Source organism: Schistocerca nitens, chromosome 3, assembly GCF_023898315.1.
Source record: "Schistocerca nitens isolate TAMUIC-IGC-003100 chromosome 3, iqSchNite1.1, whole genome shotgun sequence".
Classification (NCBI taxonomy): domain Eukaryota; kingdom Metazoa; phylum Arthropoda; class Insecta; order Orthoptera; family Acrididae; genus Schistocerca; species Schistocerca nitens.
The window spans coordinates 832,139,057-832,156,799 of NC_064616.1; the positions used below are offsets into that span (position 1 = coordinate 832,139,057).

The 17,743-nt window shown below is 42.1% G+C and overlaps 1 protein-coding gene across 3 annotated transcripts in view; it reads left to right on the top strand.

Annotated features, from left to right (window-relative positions):
- LOC126248857 (exocyst complex component 1) overlaps positions 1 to 17,743 on the top strand; it is a 296,832-nt gene that overhangs the window by 44,716 nt on the left and 234,373 nt on the right. Inside the window, exon 1 of one of the 3 annotated variants that reach the window (XM_049950288.1) lies at positions 457 to 588. The exons of the other annotated variants lie outside the window; for them this stretch is intronic. Within the exon in view, the coding sequence (XP_049806245.1) occupies positions 472 to 588 (117 nt within the window). The 5' untranslated portion in view covers positions 457 to 471. Of the gene's footprint in view, positions 1 to 456; positions 589 to 17,743 lie in introns of those variants that run through there. 3 annotated transcript variants of the gene reach the window in all.

Below are 17,743 nucleotides of genomic sequence, written 5' to 3' on the forward strand. Positions count from 1 at the left end.
GTTAGATGATTGCCATTCAAAAAATTGTACATCTTGTAACGAAAAATACAATCTTGACACCACTGCACAGTAAATATAAATGGGTCATTTAGTCTTTTGTTTTTTAGCTGACTGATCTTCATTTTCAACGTTTAAACATTATGATAGATATATAAAATAATTAAATTCACATGCACAAAAGATTTCAAATGGAAAAAGAATTATGAGAAGAAAAAAATATGAGCACTGACAAAGTTTTTATGTTGATTAGAAAGACGTGACAAAGGAATACAAATAAAAAAGTTGTTTGTAAAAAGATCAGTTGAATAAAAATAGTAATCAGAGTCATTTCGATAAAGATTAAATAACAAAAATATTTCACTGGGATTTCTAGTAATCGAACTGACAACCTTTGGCATGTCAGGTCAGTACCTTAACCATTACGCTATGCAAGTAGTCGGTATATACATGTTATTTTGAAGGTTACACAATATGATACGAAACACCGAAATTTTTTTTTCATTGATTATTCGCAGAGGAGGGCCCCACCAGGGTAAATGGCTGCAGGTTGTAATTCCTTGGACCTTAACTGACATCACTGTACTCCTTGTAAGTAACGATTTGAGTTAACAGAATTATGAGCTGGATGGGGGGAGTGGGGGGGGGGGGAGGTGGTGTTAGAAACGAGACATCAAAAACTGAACTAAACAACCATTTAGAGTGCAGAAATGATTGCTTTGAGACATCAAAAAGTGATTTAAATAGTGGTCTGGGCAGTAAAATCGATGCCACAAATACCAAGAGCTGAGGAACAAAATTTTAAATATAAGGGGCAATCAAATAGTTTCTGTTCACAGGCTGTACAGACCAGCATTGGTATGCCAGTCAGGTAACATTGCCATGAGCATTGAGACAATTGTCCCACCAATGCACCAGATTAAAGATACCCGTTTGGTAAAACACTGTGTCTTGCTGTAGGAAGAAGTTTGTAACTGCCTGCTGCACATTGTCATCCAATAGGAATCGTCAACCTTTCAAGGCCCTTTTTAAGGGTCCAAAGGTGTGATAATTGCATGGGGAGAGATCAGGACTATAGGGAGGGTGCTAGAGTGCATCCCACTTTAGTTCATGTAATTGATTAGGCTGGCCACTCTGGTCAACAAGGGTCTTGTACCGAATGACGACCAGCAGGGAACCTGGCACACCATTCAAAAACAGTGGTTTTTGACAGACATGCTGCCCCGTACACTTCTTTGTACTCAGATAGATATCTACCGATATAACAGCCAAAAAAAGAATAACAGCACATTGGTCCTGTTTGGGAGCATTTGGTAATAAATTGAATTGTAAACATGGTAAGAACCCATGTATGTTTTAGTTCATAAGACACAATTGATGACATCCATACAATTTGTATTGTTATACAGATGAATAAACATATCAATCAGTCAATCAATCAATTAATAACCTCACCATAGTTCACGTTTACCATGCACTTGCCAGAAAGACATGAATGCCACATTAATCTCTTGCCTTTATGTTGGTGCTTACATACCCACATCAGATTCGTGCAACATTGCATGTACGCTGCAGCAATGCCCTCAAATGGAAACTTTTTGGTGGCCCCTATTCTAATATTTTAGTTGCTGAAGTAAGAGAGGATGTCAGCAAATATAAACTAGTACAGTCAGAGCACAGACAAACTGATGCATGGGGTAATACACTGGAAGGTGAAGTGATTAAATTTAAGACAAATTTTACTGATACAGTAGAGAAAATTGCAAAAAGTTTTCAAATAGTGCATAACATGTTAAAACATGAAAGCCATGTATTATGATCAGAATTGGGTCAAAAAATCAAAACCTTGAATATAAAATCAATAATTTAGAAAGTGAGATGGAAAATCAAATCTTGGTAATTAATGATAAAGGTGGGGGAAGTCACAACTACCAATGTGGAAGCGTTTAGTAATAATAATGTAGGTAATGTTTCTAGAAATGCAGCTGAATTGGAAGAAGCTTTTTGCTGCTAAAAGTTTCAGTAGTAACTGTTGTGGGATGTGTGCCAATGCACCATTCAAAAATTTTCCTGGTGGTAATAAATTTCACCCAGTTGATTTTCTGCAACATTGTTGTGACAATTTTGTTAGTGGTATGACTGATTTTGGGCAAATCAATATAATACCACAGAGATCACTAGTTTTGAAAAAAAGGTTTTTGAATAAATTCTGATCAGAAACTGAACAAGCTAGGATCGAAAGTGAATTCTTAAATGCACCTAACTATGAAGAACATAATGGTAGTATGAAAGACGTTCGTGAGAAGCAACTGAGACAATTAATCCACCTAGATAAACCATTTAAGGGCTTACACAAATGGATGCATTAAAGAGGGGATTATGTAGGAAAGTGCAATGAGGTTTCATTTGTGGGCCAGATGATTCTATTGAACAATTTTTGAAATATGTAGGTAAACTAGACGGGCCATTATAGAGGCATGATAGATACAATTTTAATCAGAATGGGTATGGATGGACTCGCCATGGGGGGTGAAATCAAAACCACAATAATACAGGTAATTATGGGAGGGAAGAGGGGGGAAATAATAGAAATATGAATAAGAATAGAAAATGTGAAATTAGAAATAGATCATAGGAAGGAAATAACAGACCATTTAACCAAAGTGGATATGAAAACAGGTGCTAAGGATCAGATAAATTATGGATCATCCAATTGGGAACCTGTCACTTTCGTGTGAGGGAAAAATAGAGGAAATCAGGTTAATTTTTACAAAAGAGATTTTGAGAGGAGGAGAAATTTTGAATCCTGCAAGCAACAAAATAAAAACAAGGATGAATATGAAATAAATAGACTATGTTTTGATGGGATATTTTGGAGGACAATGAACATTGATATGTATCGGCAAAATAAGGAGGAGGTTACTCAATGTTGAATTAGAATCAGTTGTAGAGTCACTAACAAGTCTTTACTGCATGTGTAATGAAGTTTTAGTAGGAGAGGAGAGAACTGACAAGAAGTTTGATGAATTTGGATTACGTTACTTACTGATTGAGGTTGTAGCAGATGCAACATGGGAAGTTACTGTATGTAATGTTGAAGCTTGTGAACCTGCCAATCATGCACCTAGGGAGGAAGATGTTATGTTAGATAGTAAAAGTAAGAAGGGTGAAGAGGGTATCTTAGATGGTTATAGTGAGGTTAGTAGAGAAGATGCTATTGTTCATAGTACACTCATGCTCATAAATTAAGGATAATTGCAGAATGTGGTGCCACACAACGTGACATTACAGAAAACTGGCTCTAATAGCATAGGCACATAGGGAACACACACGACACAGATCTGTAAGTCCACGGTATTGGTGATAAGTTGAGAAAACTGTCCCGAAACGTGCTACAAAACCCCACTGTTTCCTGCAAACGTACCCCGACATCAGTATGGGATATGATCATGCATACGTACACAGGCCGCACAACGTGTTGGCACACTCAGGATCAGGTGGTCAAGCAATTGTTTGGGTGTAGCCTCCCATTCTTGCTGCATCAGTGCCTGTCGGAGCTCCTGAAGTGTCGTAGGGGTTCGAAGACGTGCAGCGATATGTCGACTGAGAGCGTCGCAGATGTGCTTGATGGGGTTTAGGTGTGGAGAACAGGCAGGCCACTCCATTCGCCTGATATCTTCTGTTTCAAGGTACTCTTTAACGATGGCAGCTCAGTGGGGCCGTGCGTTATCATCCATCAGGAGGAAGATGGGATCCACTGCACCCCTTAAAATGCAGATATACTGGTGCAAAATGACGTCCCGATACACCTGACCCTTTACAGTTCCTCTGTCAAAGACATACAGGGGTGTACGTGCACCAATCATAACCCCACCCCACACAATCAAACCACGACCTCCATACAGGTCCCTTTCAAGGACATTAAAGGGTTGGTATCTGGTTCCTGGTTCACGCCAGATGAAAACCCAACGAGAATCACCGTTCAGACTATACCTGGACCTGTCAGTGAACATAACCTGGGACCATTGTTCCAATGACCATGTACTGTGTTCTTGACACCAGGCTTTACGGGCTCTCCTGTGACCAGGGGTCAGTGGAATGCACCTTGCAGGTCTCTGGGCGAATAAACCATGACTGTTCAGTCGGCTGTAGACTGTGTGTCTGGAGACAACTGTTCCAGTGGCTGTGGTAAGGTCCCAAGCAAGGCTACCTGCAGTACTCTGTGGCTGTTTGCGGGCACTGATGGTGAGATATCGGTCTTCTTGTGGTGGTGTACACTGTGGACGTCTTGTACTGTAGTGTCTGGACATGTTTCCTGTCTGCTGGAATCATTGCCATAATCTTGAGATCACACTTTGTGGCACACAGAGGGCCCATGCTACGGCCTGCTGTGTTTGACCAGCCTCCAGTAGCCCTAGTATTCTACCCCTCATAACGTCATCAATATGTGTTCTTTGAGCCATGTTCAACACACAGTCACTATTAGCACATCTGAAAACGTCTGCACTCTTACTCGCTGTGCCATACTCTGACATGCACCGACACACCTCTACGTATGAGGACTGCTGCCAGCAGCATTGTGCGACGACCGCAGGTCAATTGCACCACATGGTCATACCCCAAGGTGATTTAAAACAGCAAACCAACCACCAGAGTGTTGTTTCACCATGTATCAGCATTATCTTCAATTTATGAACATGAGTGTAGTTAGGATAGTGAAGACGTTGTCAAAGGTATTGAAGAGAAAATAGGAAGTGAGACTGACTTTTATGGAGAATTAGATGGCATGATTTACGTGGAATTTTAAGATGAAGTGTTAATAGATGGTAGGTATTGGGACTGCAATGAATTCATGCAGGGAGGCCAGAGCTATGAAAGGAAGACACAGGAGAGTGAGATTCTACTAGTTGATATCAGTAAAACAGTAAACTGTTGTAAGGATGGGAGGGAGTTTGAAAAAATGTATATATAATGAAATTTGAGGATAGTTTGGGATCATTATGATAATGAAAGGAGTGATAGTAGAATAAAAGTTACTCTGCAAAACCTACGTGAAAGCTTGTGTCCAGAATGGTGGGAAGAGACAAGAAATACTTTAGAGAACTTAGAAAAAACTGATATATCTGTGAGTACCATGCAACTGAGAACAGAAATACACACAAAAAAAGATGAGGTAAAAGATACGGGAGTCAACGAAATTGAGAAGCATCTTTCGTATAAAACAGAAAGAAAAGGTGATAGAGGAGGAGGTTAGTTTAAATGAGAGGGAAGATTTAGAATATTATCATAGTTTAGTTGCAACCAAAGTAGAAGGTGCTGAGAAACTTAACCAAAGTCAGAAAGAGGATTCAAGGAAGTTTTTGTGTATACTGTAATGTATTTAATGAGAAACTAGGAAAAGTGAAGAATTACCACTGTAAACTTAAATAAAGACCACAGGAACCATTTTTGTTAAACCTTATGGAATACCTATCTCAAGAAGAGAGGCTGTAGGAAGAGAAGTACAAAAAAATGTAAGTTGGGTACTTACTGAAAGGAGTTGCAGTGAATAAGTAACCCAAACATTGTGTTATGTAAAACATATGGAGGGATATGCCTTGTATTGCATTCAGTACACTTAAACGAAATATTAGAGAGAGAAATTGACCATTCTGAAAGTAAAGATGAATTATTGCATAAATTTAAAGCTGTAACTTGCGTAACTAGTGGTGACCTTACCTCAGGTTTTCATCTGATCTCATTTAAGCCTAATTTCAGAAAATATACTGCTTTCCTATATGGCGGTAGATTTTATCAATACTGTATTGCATCATTTGGATTAAATACACTCCTGGAAATGGAAAAAAGAACACATTGACACCGGTGTGTCAGACCCACCATACTTGCTCCGGACACTGCGAGAGGGCTGTACAAGCAATGATCACACGCACGGCACAGCGGACACACCAGGAACCGCGGTGTTGGCCGTCGAATGGCGCTAGCTGCGCAGCATTTGTGCACCACCGCCGTCAGTGTCAGCCAGTTTGCCGTGGCATACGGAGCTCCATCGCAGTCTTTAACACTGGTAGCATGCCGCGACAGCGTGGACGTGAACCGTATGTGCAGTTGACGGACTTTGAGCGAGGGCGTATAGTGGGCATGCGGGAGGCCGGGTGGACGTACCGCCGAATTGCTCAACACGTGGGGCGTGAGGTCTCCACAGTACATCGATGTTGTCGCCAGTAGTCGGCGGAAGGTGCACGTGCCCGTCGACCTGGGACCGGACCGCAGCGACGCACGGATGCACGCCAAGACCGTAGGATGCTACGCAGTGCCGTAGGGGACCGCACCGCCACTTCCCAGCAAATTAGGGACACTGTTGCTCCTGGGGTATCGGCGAGGACCATTCGCAACCGTCTCCATGAAGCTGGGCTACGGTCCCGCACACCGTTAGGCCGTCTTCCGCTCACGCCCCAACATCGTGCAGCCCGCCTCCAGTGGTGTCGCGACAGGCGTGAATGGAGGGACGAATGGAGACGTGTCGTCTTCCGCAATGAGAGTCGCTTCTGCCTTGGTGCCAATGATGGTCGTATGCGTGTTTGGTGCCGTGCAGGTGAGCGCCACAATCAGGACTGCATACGACCGAGGCACACAGGGCCAACACCCGGCATCATGGTGTGGGGAGCGATCTCCTACACTGGCCGTACATCACTGGTGATCGTCGAGGGGACACTGAATAGTGCACGGTACATCCAAACCGTCATCGAACCCATCGTTCTACCATTCCTAGACCGGCAAGGGAACTTGCTGTTCCAACAGGACAATGCACGTCCGCATGTATCCCGTGCCACCCAACGTGCTCTATAAGGTGTAAGTCAACTACCCTGGCCAGCAAGATCTCCGGATCTGTCCCCCATTGAGCATGTTTGGGACTGGATGAAGCGTCGTCTCACGCGGTCTGCACGTCCAGCACGAACGCTGGTCCAACTGAGGCGCCAGGTGGAAATGGCATGGCAAGCCGTTCCACAGGACTACATCCAGCATCTCTACGATCGTCTCCATGGGAGAATAGCAGCCTGCATTGCTGCGAAAGGTGGATATACACTGTACTAGTGCCGACATTGTGCATGCTCTGTTGTCTGTGTCTATGTGCCTGTGGTTCTGTCGGTGTGATCATGTGATGTATCTGACCCCAGGAATGTGTCAGTAAAGTTTCCCCTTCCTGGGACAATGAATTCACGGTGTTCTTATTTCAATTTCCAGGAGTGTATTTACATTGCAGAGTTTATACGATGCTTAGATTTTGTTCTGGGGAAAGAATTACTTGCAAGATTTATTATTTATATAGGTGATATTTTAATCACAGGAAAAAGTTGGAAAAAGCATTTCGAATTGTTAAGAAAGTAGGAAGGAAATTGTGGGAAGGGGGGGGGGGATATGTCATTGAAGTTGGAAAAGTGTAAATTTGCTGTGAAGAAGTTAAAATTTCTTGGCCACAGCATTACTGTGGAAGGAATTTTGCTTGACAGTGAAGATTTTAGCCAAAGCAAAATTTTATTCCCATAAGTCGAAAAGAGGAGTTAATATCATTCTTTGGGTTAGCTAGTTTTTGCAGAAAATGTGTAAAGACTCGGGTTTTTAACACATCTTGTCTGAATAATCTTACAAAAAAGACTGTGTTATTGGTATGGAGTAATGAGTGTCAGCAAGCTCTTGATGAAATATAGAGACTGTTATGTGATAGCAAAATTTTGTACACAACACATTTGAGATTACCATTTTGCCTTATGACAGGCAGTAGTAATAATGGACTGGGAGCTCACTTATTCCAAGATAAAGTAGTAAATGGTAAAATAGAACAACATTCTGTAGCATTTGCAAGCGTAGCATTGTAAAAGTATGACAAAAATTACAGTGTGACTGAGAAAGAGTTATTGTCAGTAAATTGGCTTTCACCAAGTTATCAGGTTGGGGTTTATGAGGTTCAGTGAACAGTGCAATGGAGTATCTAAAACCAGTCTTTACAGATAACTTCAGTAAAATGGAAATGACACATTTCACAAAGTAGTAGTGTCCATCATAAAATCCTTAAAATCTAAGTATTGTAATGGTTATATTACATATCAATGAATTTAATCAAAGGATACTCATGCAAGTTTAGTTCTGTCTTATAAGTTATTAGTGTAATCAATCTCTTACCAGTAGAACATTTCTAAACTGGGTAAAACATGCTGAAGTTAAGCCTCTTTACAAGAAGGGGGATAAAGAGATACCATAAAACTATCAACCAATTTCACTTTTGCTGGCTTTTTCAAAAATATTTGAAAAGGGTGTGTTCAAGTGTCTCCTAATGCATCTGATTGCAAATAATATATTGTCCTAGTCACAGTTTGGGTTTCTTAAGGGTTCTGATACAGAGAACGCTATTTATACATACAGTGAGAATGTACTTAATTCATTAGATATAAATTAAAGATGACTGGCATTTTCTGTGACCTGTCAAAAGCATTTGACTGTGTGAATCACACCATTCTCGTAAAAAAATTAGAATATTATGGTGTCACCGGCAGTGCTGTGAAATGATTCAAGTTTTATCTAACTAACAGGAAACAAAGGGTGTTGTCATGTAATACCTGTGCAGTAAGCAATCCGTCTTCATCTTATTGTGGATTAATTACATGTGGCATTCTTCAAGGTTCCATTTTGGGTCCTTTGCTTTTACTTTTGTGCATTAATGACCACTCATCTGTTACATTGTCAGATGCTGAGTTTGTTTTGTTTGCAGATGATACAAACATTGCAATAAGTAGCAAGCTGTAGAAGTGGGTGCTAATAAAATTTTCACTGTCATTAATAAATGGTTTAAAGCTAATTCACTGTCATTAAACTTTGAAAAGACTCACTATATGCAGTTCAGAACCTGTAAGAGATTTTCTTCCAGCATGTGTATAACATATGAAGACATGTTGATGAAAGAGAAGCACCTAAACAAGTCTGCATTTGCAGTGAGAACAATGTGAGATGTAGGGAAATATATAAAAAAACTTGCATACTTTCATTCTGTTGTATCATACAGGATCATATTCTGGGGTAACTCGTCAGACCGAGCAAAAGTTTTTAGTGTGCAACAGTGTGTAATAAGACTCATTTGTGGTGTAAATTCAAGAACATCATTAAGAAACTTGTTAAAGAAACTTTGTATTCTAACCACTGCTTCTCAGTATATTTATACCTTAATGAATTTTTTTTCAAGTAATATAACCCTTTCCAACCAATAGCTTCATAAATAGTACCAATACTAGGAATAAGAACAGTCTATCAATACTAGGAATAAGAACAATCTACATAAAGACCTAAAAATCACTTACCTTAGTCCAAAAAGGAGTCCAGTATACAGGAACATACATTTTCAGTAAATTGCCAGCAACCATTAAAAACTTGGTTTAATATAAAGCACAGTTTAGAGTTTGAAAGAATTTTTTGATAGGTAACTCCTACTGCTCCATAGATGAATATCTTAACAGGGACTGTTAGACCAGCTTAAGTAAAAATGTCTGTTAGATTTCAGTTGTAACAGCACTTGGTCTCAACAGACAAGATTAGGTATTTTGTGTATGATAAATTTATTAAAAGTGCATAACTATGTTTCATTCTGACAGAGTATTAATTCTTCAAATATTAACAGTTCCAGAATGAGATTTTCACTCTGCAGCGGAGTGTGCGCTGATATGAAACTTCCTGGCAGATTAAAACTGTGTGCCCGACTGAGACTCGAACTCGGGACCTTTGCCTTTCGCGGGCAGGTGCTCTACCATCTGAGCTACCGAAGCACGACTCATGCCCGGTCCTCACAGCTTTACTTCTGCCAGTATCTCGTCTCCTACCTTCTCCACAATATCCTTTCTTTCAGGAGTGCTAGTTCTGCAGGGTTTGCAGGAGAGCTTCTGTAAAGTTTGGAAGGTAGGAGACGAGATACTGGCAGAAGTAAAGCTGTGAGGACCGGGCGTGAGTCGTGCTTCGGTAGCTCAGATGGTAGAGCACTAGCCCGCGAAAGGCAAAGGTCCCGAGTTCGAGTCTCGGTCGGGCACACAGTTTTAATCTGCCAGGAAGTTTCATATCAGCGCACACTCCGCTGCAGAGTGAAAATCTCATTCTGGAAACATCCCCCAGGCTGTGGCTAAGCCATGTTTCCGCAGTATCCTTTCTTTCAGGAGTGCTAGTTCTGCAGGGTTCGCAGGAGAGCTTCTGTAAAGTTTGGAAGGTAGGAGACAAGATACTGGCAGAAGTAAAGCTGTGAGGACTGGGCGTGAGTCGTGCTTCGGTAGCTCAGATGGTAGAGCACTTGCCCGCGAAAGGCAAAGGTCCCGAGTTCGAGTCTCGGTTGGGCACACAGTTTTAATCTGCCAGGAAGTTTCATTAACAGTTCCAGTTTACTGTAATGTATTCACCTATTTTGACAATCTTCTGACAAATGAGCAGGGTAGTGGGTATTATATTAAGATGTTTTATGTCTTTTACGTTATATTTTTTTACTTGTTCCACGCCCACGAGAATCATCTTATTTTTGTTTCTATGGAATGAAAACTGAAACTAATCTAATCTAATCTAAATCACAGAAGAATTTTATAGAAATTGGAAGACTGTGTAGAATTTATTGCAGCAAAGAGCTTTTAAATTGGATTGAACATGTAAGTAGTTTTTATATAGTTTGCAACATTTATGAGATCATGTATAACAAGAGAACTGCTAATTTAACAAGTGAAGTGACAGAATTCCCTGCATGCAAAAATGTTACTGCAGATGAAAGAGAAGAAACAGCCAGGAAAAATATGGAGGAACAGTGTAATATTAGGAAGCAAAGACATGATAGGAGCTCAAAAGTAACAGAGGACTAATGAAAAATACTGGATCATTTGAAATACGAGGTCATGCTGAAAAGTAATGGCTCCAAATTTCTTATGTAAAAACTCTTAAAACTTTTTGAATATAACAATGGTATTAACAATCTATATCTTTATTATTTATGTTTACATATTTATTTCTCAAAATAGTCACCCTCATGAAGAACACATTTCTCCCACTGAGAGACCTGTTTCTTGATACTGTAACTGCAGAATGTTTGACTTTGTTGTCAGAGCCACAACCTCACCTCTGTTTGCAACACTTCATCACTATCAAAGTGAAGTCCTAGAAGGTGTTCTTTGAGTTTTGGGAACAGACGAAAATCAGATGGGGGCTAAGATGGTACTTTCTGTAGGCTGATCGATGACAATGAACCCAAGGTCTTGGATTGTTGCAGATGTTTCAGTGCTTATGTGTGGTCTAGCATTGTCATGCTGAAGGAGAAGATGCTCCATATGTGGATGAACACTTCAAATTTAAAACTCTATTACAGCCCGCTGTTTTTCACTTGGGGAGTATCTCCCTCTTGGGTTGGTGTAAGGATGAGGCAGGCTTCCAAGACTGACTGGGATCCTGTGTCCAATTGCGACCAGCATGGAACTTGGCATACCATTCCACAATGATGGTTTCCAACCAACATGCTACTCCATACAATTTCTTTATTCTCTGACGGAGGCCTACCAGTGTTTCTGTTGACAGCCAAGAAAAGAATAAGAGCATGCTGTTCCTGTTTGGATTCATTTGTTAATAATGTCACCATAGTTCATCTTTCCAAATTTACTGAATGCATTTTGGAAAGACATGAATGCCAACCTAATCCCTTGCCTACATGTTGGTACTTATGTACTTTCACTGAGTCATGCTACTTTATTTTTTTTTATTATTATTATTTGTTTATTTACACGTCAAGTTCCATAGGACCAAATTGAGGAGCAAATCTCCAAGGTCATGGAACATGTCAGTACATGAAATTACATAAAGGTAATAAGAGATAAAAATAAAATGTTTATGAACCCAAAAAAAAAAAAAAAAAAATCAAGCCATAAGTTTTAGTAAACACAGTCAACAATACAACAAGAATCATCTTAATTTTTCAAGAAACTCCTCAACAGAATAGGAGGAGTGACCCATGAGGAAACTCTGCAGTTCTGATTTGAAAATGCGTGGATTACTGCTAAGATTTTTGAATTCTAGTGGGAGCTTATTGAAAATGGATGCAGCAATATACCGCACACCTTTCTGCACAAGAGTTAAGGAACTCCTATCCAAATGCAGTTATGATTTCTGCCGAGTGTTAACTGAGTGAAAGCTGCTTATTCTTGGGAATAAGCTAATATTGTTGACAAGAAAAGACAGTAAGGTGAGCCATGCTCTCCTTCCTCTGGCACATCACCCAAGGGGGTCACGGTGCTTAGTGTGTGATCGCAGGCAGCTTTTGGAGAGAGAGGACATACTAGTGTACGGGCAGTTGGTGGCAGGTGGCCCGTGTGGACGGTCACGTTTCGCTGTTCGTTTTAGTGCCCGCAAGGTTGCACCGGTGAGATTGCCTCCTGGTAGAGTGACACTCACCGTTCGACAGTTTGAATCTGCCTGTAGTCGCATGTGTGTGTGGGTTCACCATTAAATGGTATATTGTCAACTTGATCTGCAAGTTCGCATCTGGCAGATTCGTGTTATAGCTTACTTGTAGTGTTCCCCAAATTTTCCTGTTGTTGTTAACGTACACCATTGAATGACAATTTGTTTAATGGCAAGCAACAAGAAGAGCCTTTCAACCGAATGACGTTGAGTGTTCAATGAGCATACAGTTGAAATTACTGTTGTAATCAAACGTTGCTGCTCTGTGATTATTAATAACTTGGCAAGATTACTACCTTTCAACAGAGTGCCGTTGATATTTCCTGTTGTTATTAATGTAGACCATTGAAGGACAATTTGTTTGATGGCAAGCCACAAAAAGAGCCTTTCGACAGAGTGCCGTTGAGTGTTCAATGAGTGTACAGTTGAAAATACTGTTATTACGAAATGTTTTACAGACACTAGCAGTTGTACTCTGTGCTTGTGACTTGGTTGATTACATAGTTTATATATATATGTTATACTGGGTCGCAGCAGGTCTGGCAACTAAGTATTACTCTTGTCAGTATCACCTGCTACTTGTTTCTTCAATGATTACCTTGTTGTAGTCCTTTATATATATGTCTGTTAATATTAAAAAAAAATAATTCTGGGCATTTAATAGTCTTACCCGCAGCAGGTTTACCTGGTAGCTTACGGCTAGCAGCTTTAGTATTCTGGCCTTGGTGGTTGGTTGATTACATTTTTCTAGTTTTACATACATATATACATTCTTCCGAGATAAGGTTTGGAAGACAAGAAACGCCTGTATTTATGATCATTGCAGGGCCGACATTGGTTTACGATGTTCCGCACCCAACCGTGATCTTGTACCCTGTATATGGGGCACATATTTGGGTTGAGAGTTGCCCATTCTGAGGTGCGCCACTCGCTATCTTTGTCGGAGTCTGTATTGCTCAATCCCCGGAACTTGGCCTAGCCCTCCTACTACCATTCCTACTTAACAATAAATCCAGAGTTGAGTAGTACCATATCAATGGTAGCAGAGAGTGTTTTTTTCCGGGTTACGAGCAGAGCGTGTTGGATTGCATACAAGCATGGCCCAGGAGCTGTCCAGGTTTGTCATACTTAAAAATTGATCATCTGTGTTAAAGCTTTCCATTCATCAACAGTCAACCCAAGGGACTGAAACTGAGTTAGTAAATAGGTTGCAGGCTACATTGCACAAACCAATTGTCATTTCTCCTGACATCCTGGGGAAGGTTGACCAAGTTATATCTTTGATTGAGCAGGCTGTTGACCAGCTCGAGCAGAACTTGAATTTTTTGGAGAGTACTCAAGTCACTCCGAAACAAAGGGCAAGAATTCAGGCCCAACTTTGTCACTGGCAGGCCAGATCAGGTGATCTTAGCTCTGTGCAAACCGATAAACGATCCAAGGAAGAGATAGACAAGTTAGCTAGCAGAATTACTCAGTTACAAACCAAAGCCAGTACTATTTGGATAGAGGAAGAATTCGAAGTTATGCATAACCAAACACTCCAGCCAGGCAGTCCCCAACAGGGAGGTGCTGGCATACCGGAGGGACAGATGACGGTACAGCTTGCCAGATTGCCAAACCTGGTCATGCATGTGCTCCGAGATGTCACCCAGCTCGCCATTGATAGTATTGACCAAATTCAACATTTTCTCTGGTTGGTTGTGCATCTCCAGCTGCATGCTGAGGCGTTTGGGGTGCAGGAAGCTACCATTTTGCATTTGTTGTACCTGCTTAGTGTGGAGACCCTGTCTGGGATATTCTTGAAAGTACTGCAAGAACGGCGTACCCTCGCCTACCTCCAATGGACTATTATTACATCTAAGCTTTCACCTAGTACCCGCAACGAATTGGAGCGCCGGTGTTATTGGCGTGTTCGGGGACTGTCTGAACTGTTTGTACAATACATTGACCGAGTTCGTACTGCTGAATGCGCCTTAAGTATGGAGGTTGCCGAACAGCCTAGTGTGGAGGTTATTCTGCAGGGATGAGACCTGAGGATTGATCAAGGGCACAGTTCACTGGGAAGCCTACTACATACTCCCAGTTATCTGAGTTGGCTACCTCTATAGAAGTCCTTAGGATTGCTGATGAGCCGAGAGGTCTTAGTAGCGCTGTGACCAGGGCACCTGAATTTTCATCTGAGCTAGCACAGTTGTCTCATCGGTCGTTAACTGACCAGAGATGTTTCAGGTGAGGATCTGACACCCATCTCGTCGGGAGTTGCCCTGAGCAGTGTGTGGCCAAAAGAGGTCAACGGTGACATAGGAAACCGGGTGGGGGCTATCGTTCTAGGTTACCGAAAGGCTGTGCTCATGTCGGAACAACTAATTCCTCAAAACTTCCCTTTGTTTGTGCTCTACTCAATCATGAGCCCGTTTGTGGTCTCCTTGACTCCACGAGTGCTGTGTCCCTGCTCGATCTGGACTGGTATCTTGAATATCATAGGATCTGTAAGTTGCCACCCCCATCTCCCAGTTTTCAGAGGTGTCGAACAGTTAATGGACAGAGGCTGCCCCTGGCGGGAGAGGCATGGGTCAAGTTGTCTGTGGCAGGTTTTTCCTGGCCGGTACAGCTACTCTTGGTGAGAGAACTTCCCGTACCCTGTTGCTTGGCTGCGATTTTACTCAGCACACTGGAATTATCCTTGACGTCAACTGCAGGACCTTTTCCTTTAAATTTTGCCGTGACCAGAAAATAGGGTTTTGTTCCTGTGAGGTTAGTCAGTGGCGTCCCTTGCTGGTCAATGAGGTTACATCTGAGTTTCAGCTCGGTCACCTCCAGAGGCCCCAAGCTCAACAACTGTTTGAGGAGCTCCACCGTTATCCTGACGTTCTTACCGACAGATTGGGAGTAACTGATAGGATGGAAAATAGAATTCGCTTGGTTGATGATGTCCCGGTGCGCCAAGTCCCCTATCAGTTATCCCCTCCTAAAATGCGGATCCTACATCAGAAGGTTGACGCTATGTTGCGTGATGGGGTTATCAGACCATCTACCTCCCCTTATGCTTCCCCAAAGTTATTAGTCCTGAAGGCTCAGGGATGAGATTACCGGCCTGTTGTTGACTACTGGCAACTTAACCAGAAGGTGGTTCTGGAGTCCGTTCTCCTTCCTGACCTTCATAACTGCTTCACCTGGTTTGCCAGCACTAAGTATTTTACTAGCCTTGACTTGAACCGGGCATACCATCAGATTCCGTTGGCGGAAGAATCCAAAAGGGCTACTTCATTTTGTACCAACTGGAATCTTTTTGAATTTAACCGAATCCAGTTAGGATTGTTGACTGGAACTGCTGTTCTATCTCGCCTGTTGGACAGTGTATTTGGTGATATCAAGTTTAAATTCCTTTATAATTATTTGGATGACATAGTCATCTACAGTAAGACCTTTGAAAAACATTTAAATCATTTGGAACCTGTTGTGGAGAGATTGCGGGGTGCTGGTCTGATGGTTAAACCATCCAAGATCACCTTGGCCAAAGAACAAACTTCCTTTTTCGGGTATTTGGTTTCTCATGACGGAATCCGCATTGATCAGGAGTGAACCACCAGTCTTAGAAATTTTCCCCCACCCACCAGTAAGAAGGGCATCACAAGTTTCATCGGGATGGCCAATCACTTCAGGAAGTGTGAGCCGAATTTCACTCAGCTGACTGCACCACTTAACAACTTGCGCAAGAAAGGGGTGAGCTTTATTTGGGGAGAGAGCCAACAAGCCACCTTTGACACCCTGAAAATTGCACTCACCAACCCTCCAGTCTTGGCCATCCCTGACTTCAATCACCGATTCATTGTCCACACTGACGCATCAAGCACCGTCATTGCTGTCAGCCGCCTGCAGCAAATTGAAGGGGATAGACACCCTGTTGCCTTCATATCTAGGTGTCAGTTCGAGGTCAAATTGAAGTACTCCGTGTACGAATGTGAAGCTCTCGCTGTTTTGTTTGCTCTCGAGAAGTTTAAATTCTATCTCGAGCATAGGGAGTTCAACCTCGAGACGGATAACCAAGCATTAAGCTGGATATTAGCCAGGCCGAGAAAAACCAGGTGGGCGGTACGCATATCGACCTTTCCGTTTAAGGTTCACCATGTTAAAGGGGCCGAGAACCAGGTCGCCGGTGCGCTGAGTCACATGTTTGAGGAGAAAGGGGAAGATCTTAAAAAAGATGCCTGCCTTAACACTATCCTTGTCGGAACTGTCCTGTCCAAGATCCCTGAACTATTTGTTAACCTCAAAGAGGTACAGTCGCAGGATCCCATTAAGTGGGCCGTGTTGAACGGGGAGGAGGTCCACTGTTATACCTTACACAGAGGAGTCCTCTGTCGGCAGTTCGGCAGGTCCAGTCAGGATAGGATTTGCTTGACCCAGAGCCTCATTCAGCCCACCTTTAAGTATTTTCATACTACACTCCTAGGTGGACATTTAGGGGTGGCCAAAACAGTCACCAAAATGTGTCAGCATGTCACCTGGCCCGCAATGAATAAGGATGTCCGTCAATTAGTTAGGCACTGTGAGGCCTGTAAAATCGGGAAACCAGGAAATAACACTCGTCAGGGATTATTGCAATCTGACCGAGAGTTTACCCTCATGGATAAGGTCTTCATTGATCACAAGGGGACCCTTACCCAGGACCAAGAAAAGGAACCACTATATTTTGGTCATTGTGGGTGCCTTTAGCCACTTCACATTACTCCTCCCTAGCAGGGAGATTACGACGCGCACCACCATTAACCATCTTACTGAAGTTTTCACCCTCTTTGGTCCCCCCTAAGACCCTGGTTAGCGACAATGCACCTGGCTTTATTTCAAAAGTGTTTCACAGGTTCTGCTTTAATAATGCCATCAATTATGTTACCACCACACCTTACCATCCCCAGCCTTCGTTTGGTGAGGATGTTAACTGGAATCTAAAGGCAGCCTTAATTATTTACTATGCCAACGCACAGTACAAGTGGGATTTGTCATTGCTTTTCACACTGCTCAGCATGAGGCTTCTGGTGTGACCCGCGCCTCTCATGCTTCCTTATCCAATTAATTCTCCCCTAGCCAATCTGTGGAATATCAAAGACCTCTTACCAGCAAATTTGGACCCGGATGAAATTAACCACAATTGGGAGAATGTTAGGCCCAGTATTAAGCGAGCACACCTCCGGCAAGCTCAACACTATAACCATGGTAGGGTCTCAGTCCAAATAAAGGAAGGGGATCGAGTTTTTGTATATAACTTAAACACCCATGTGGCCAGGGG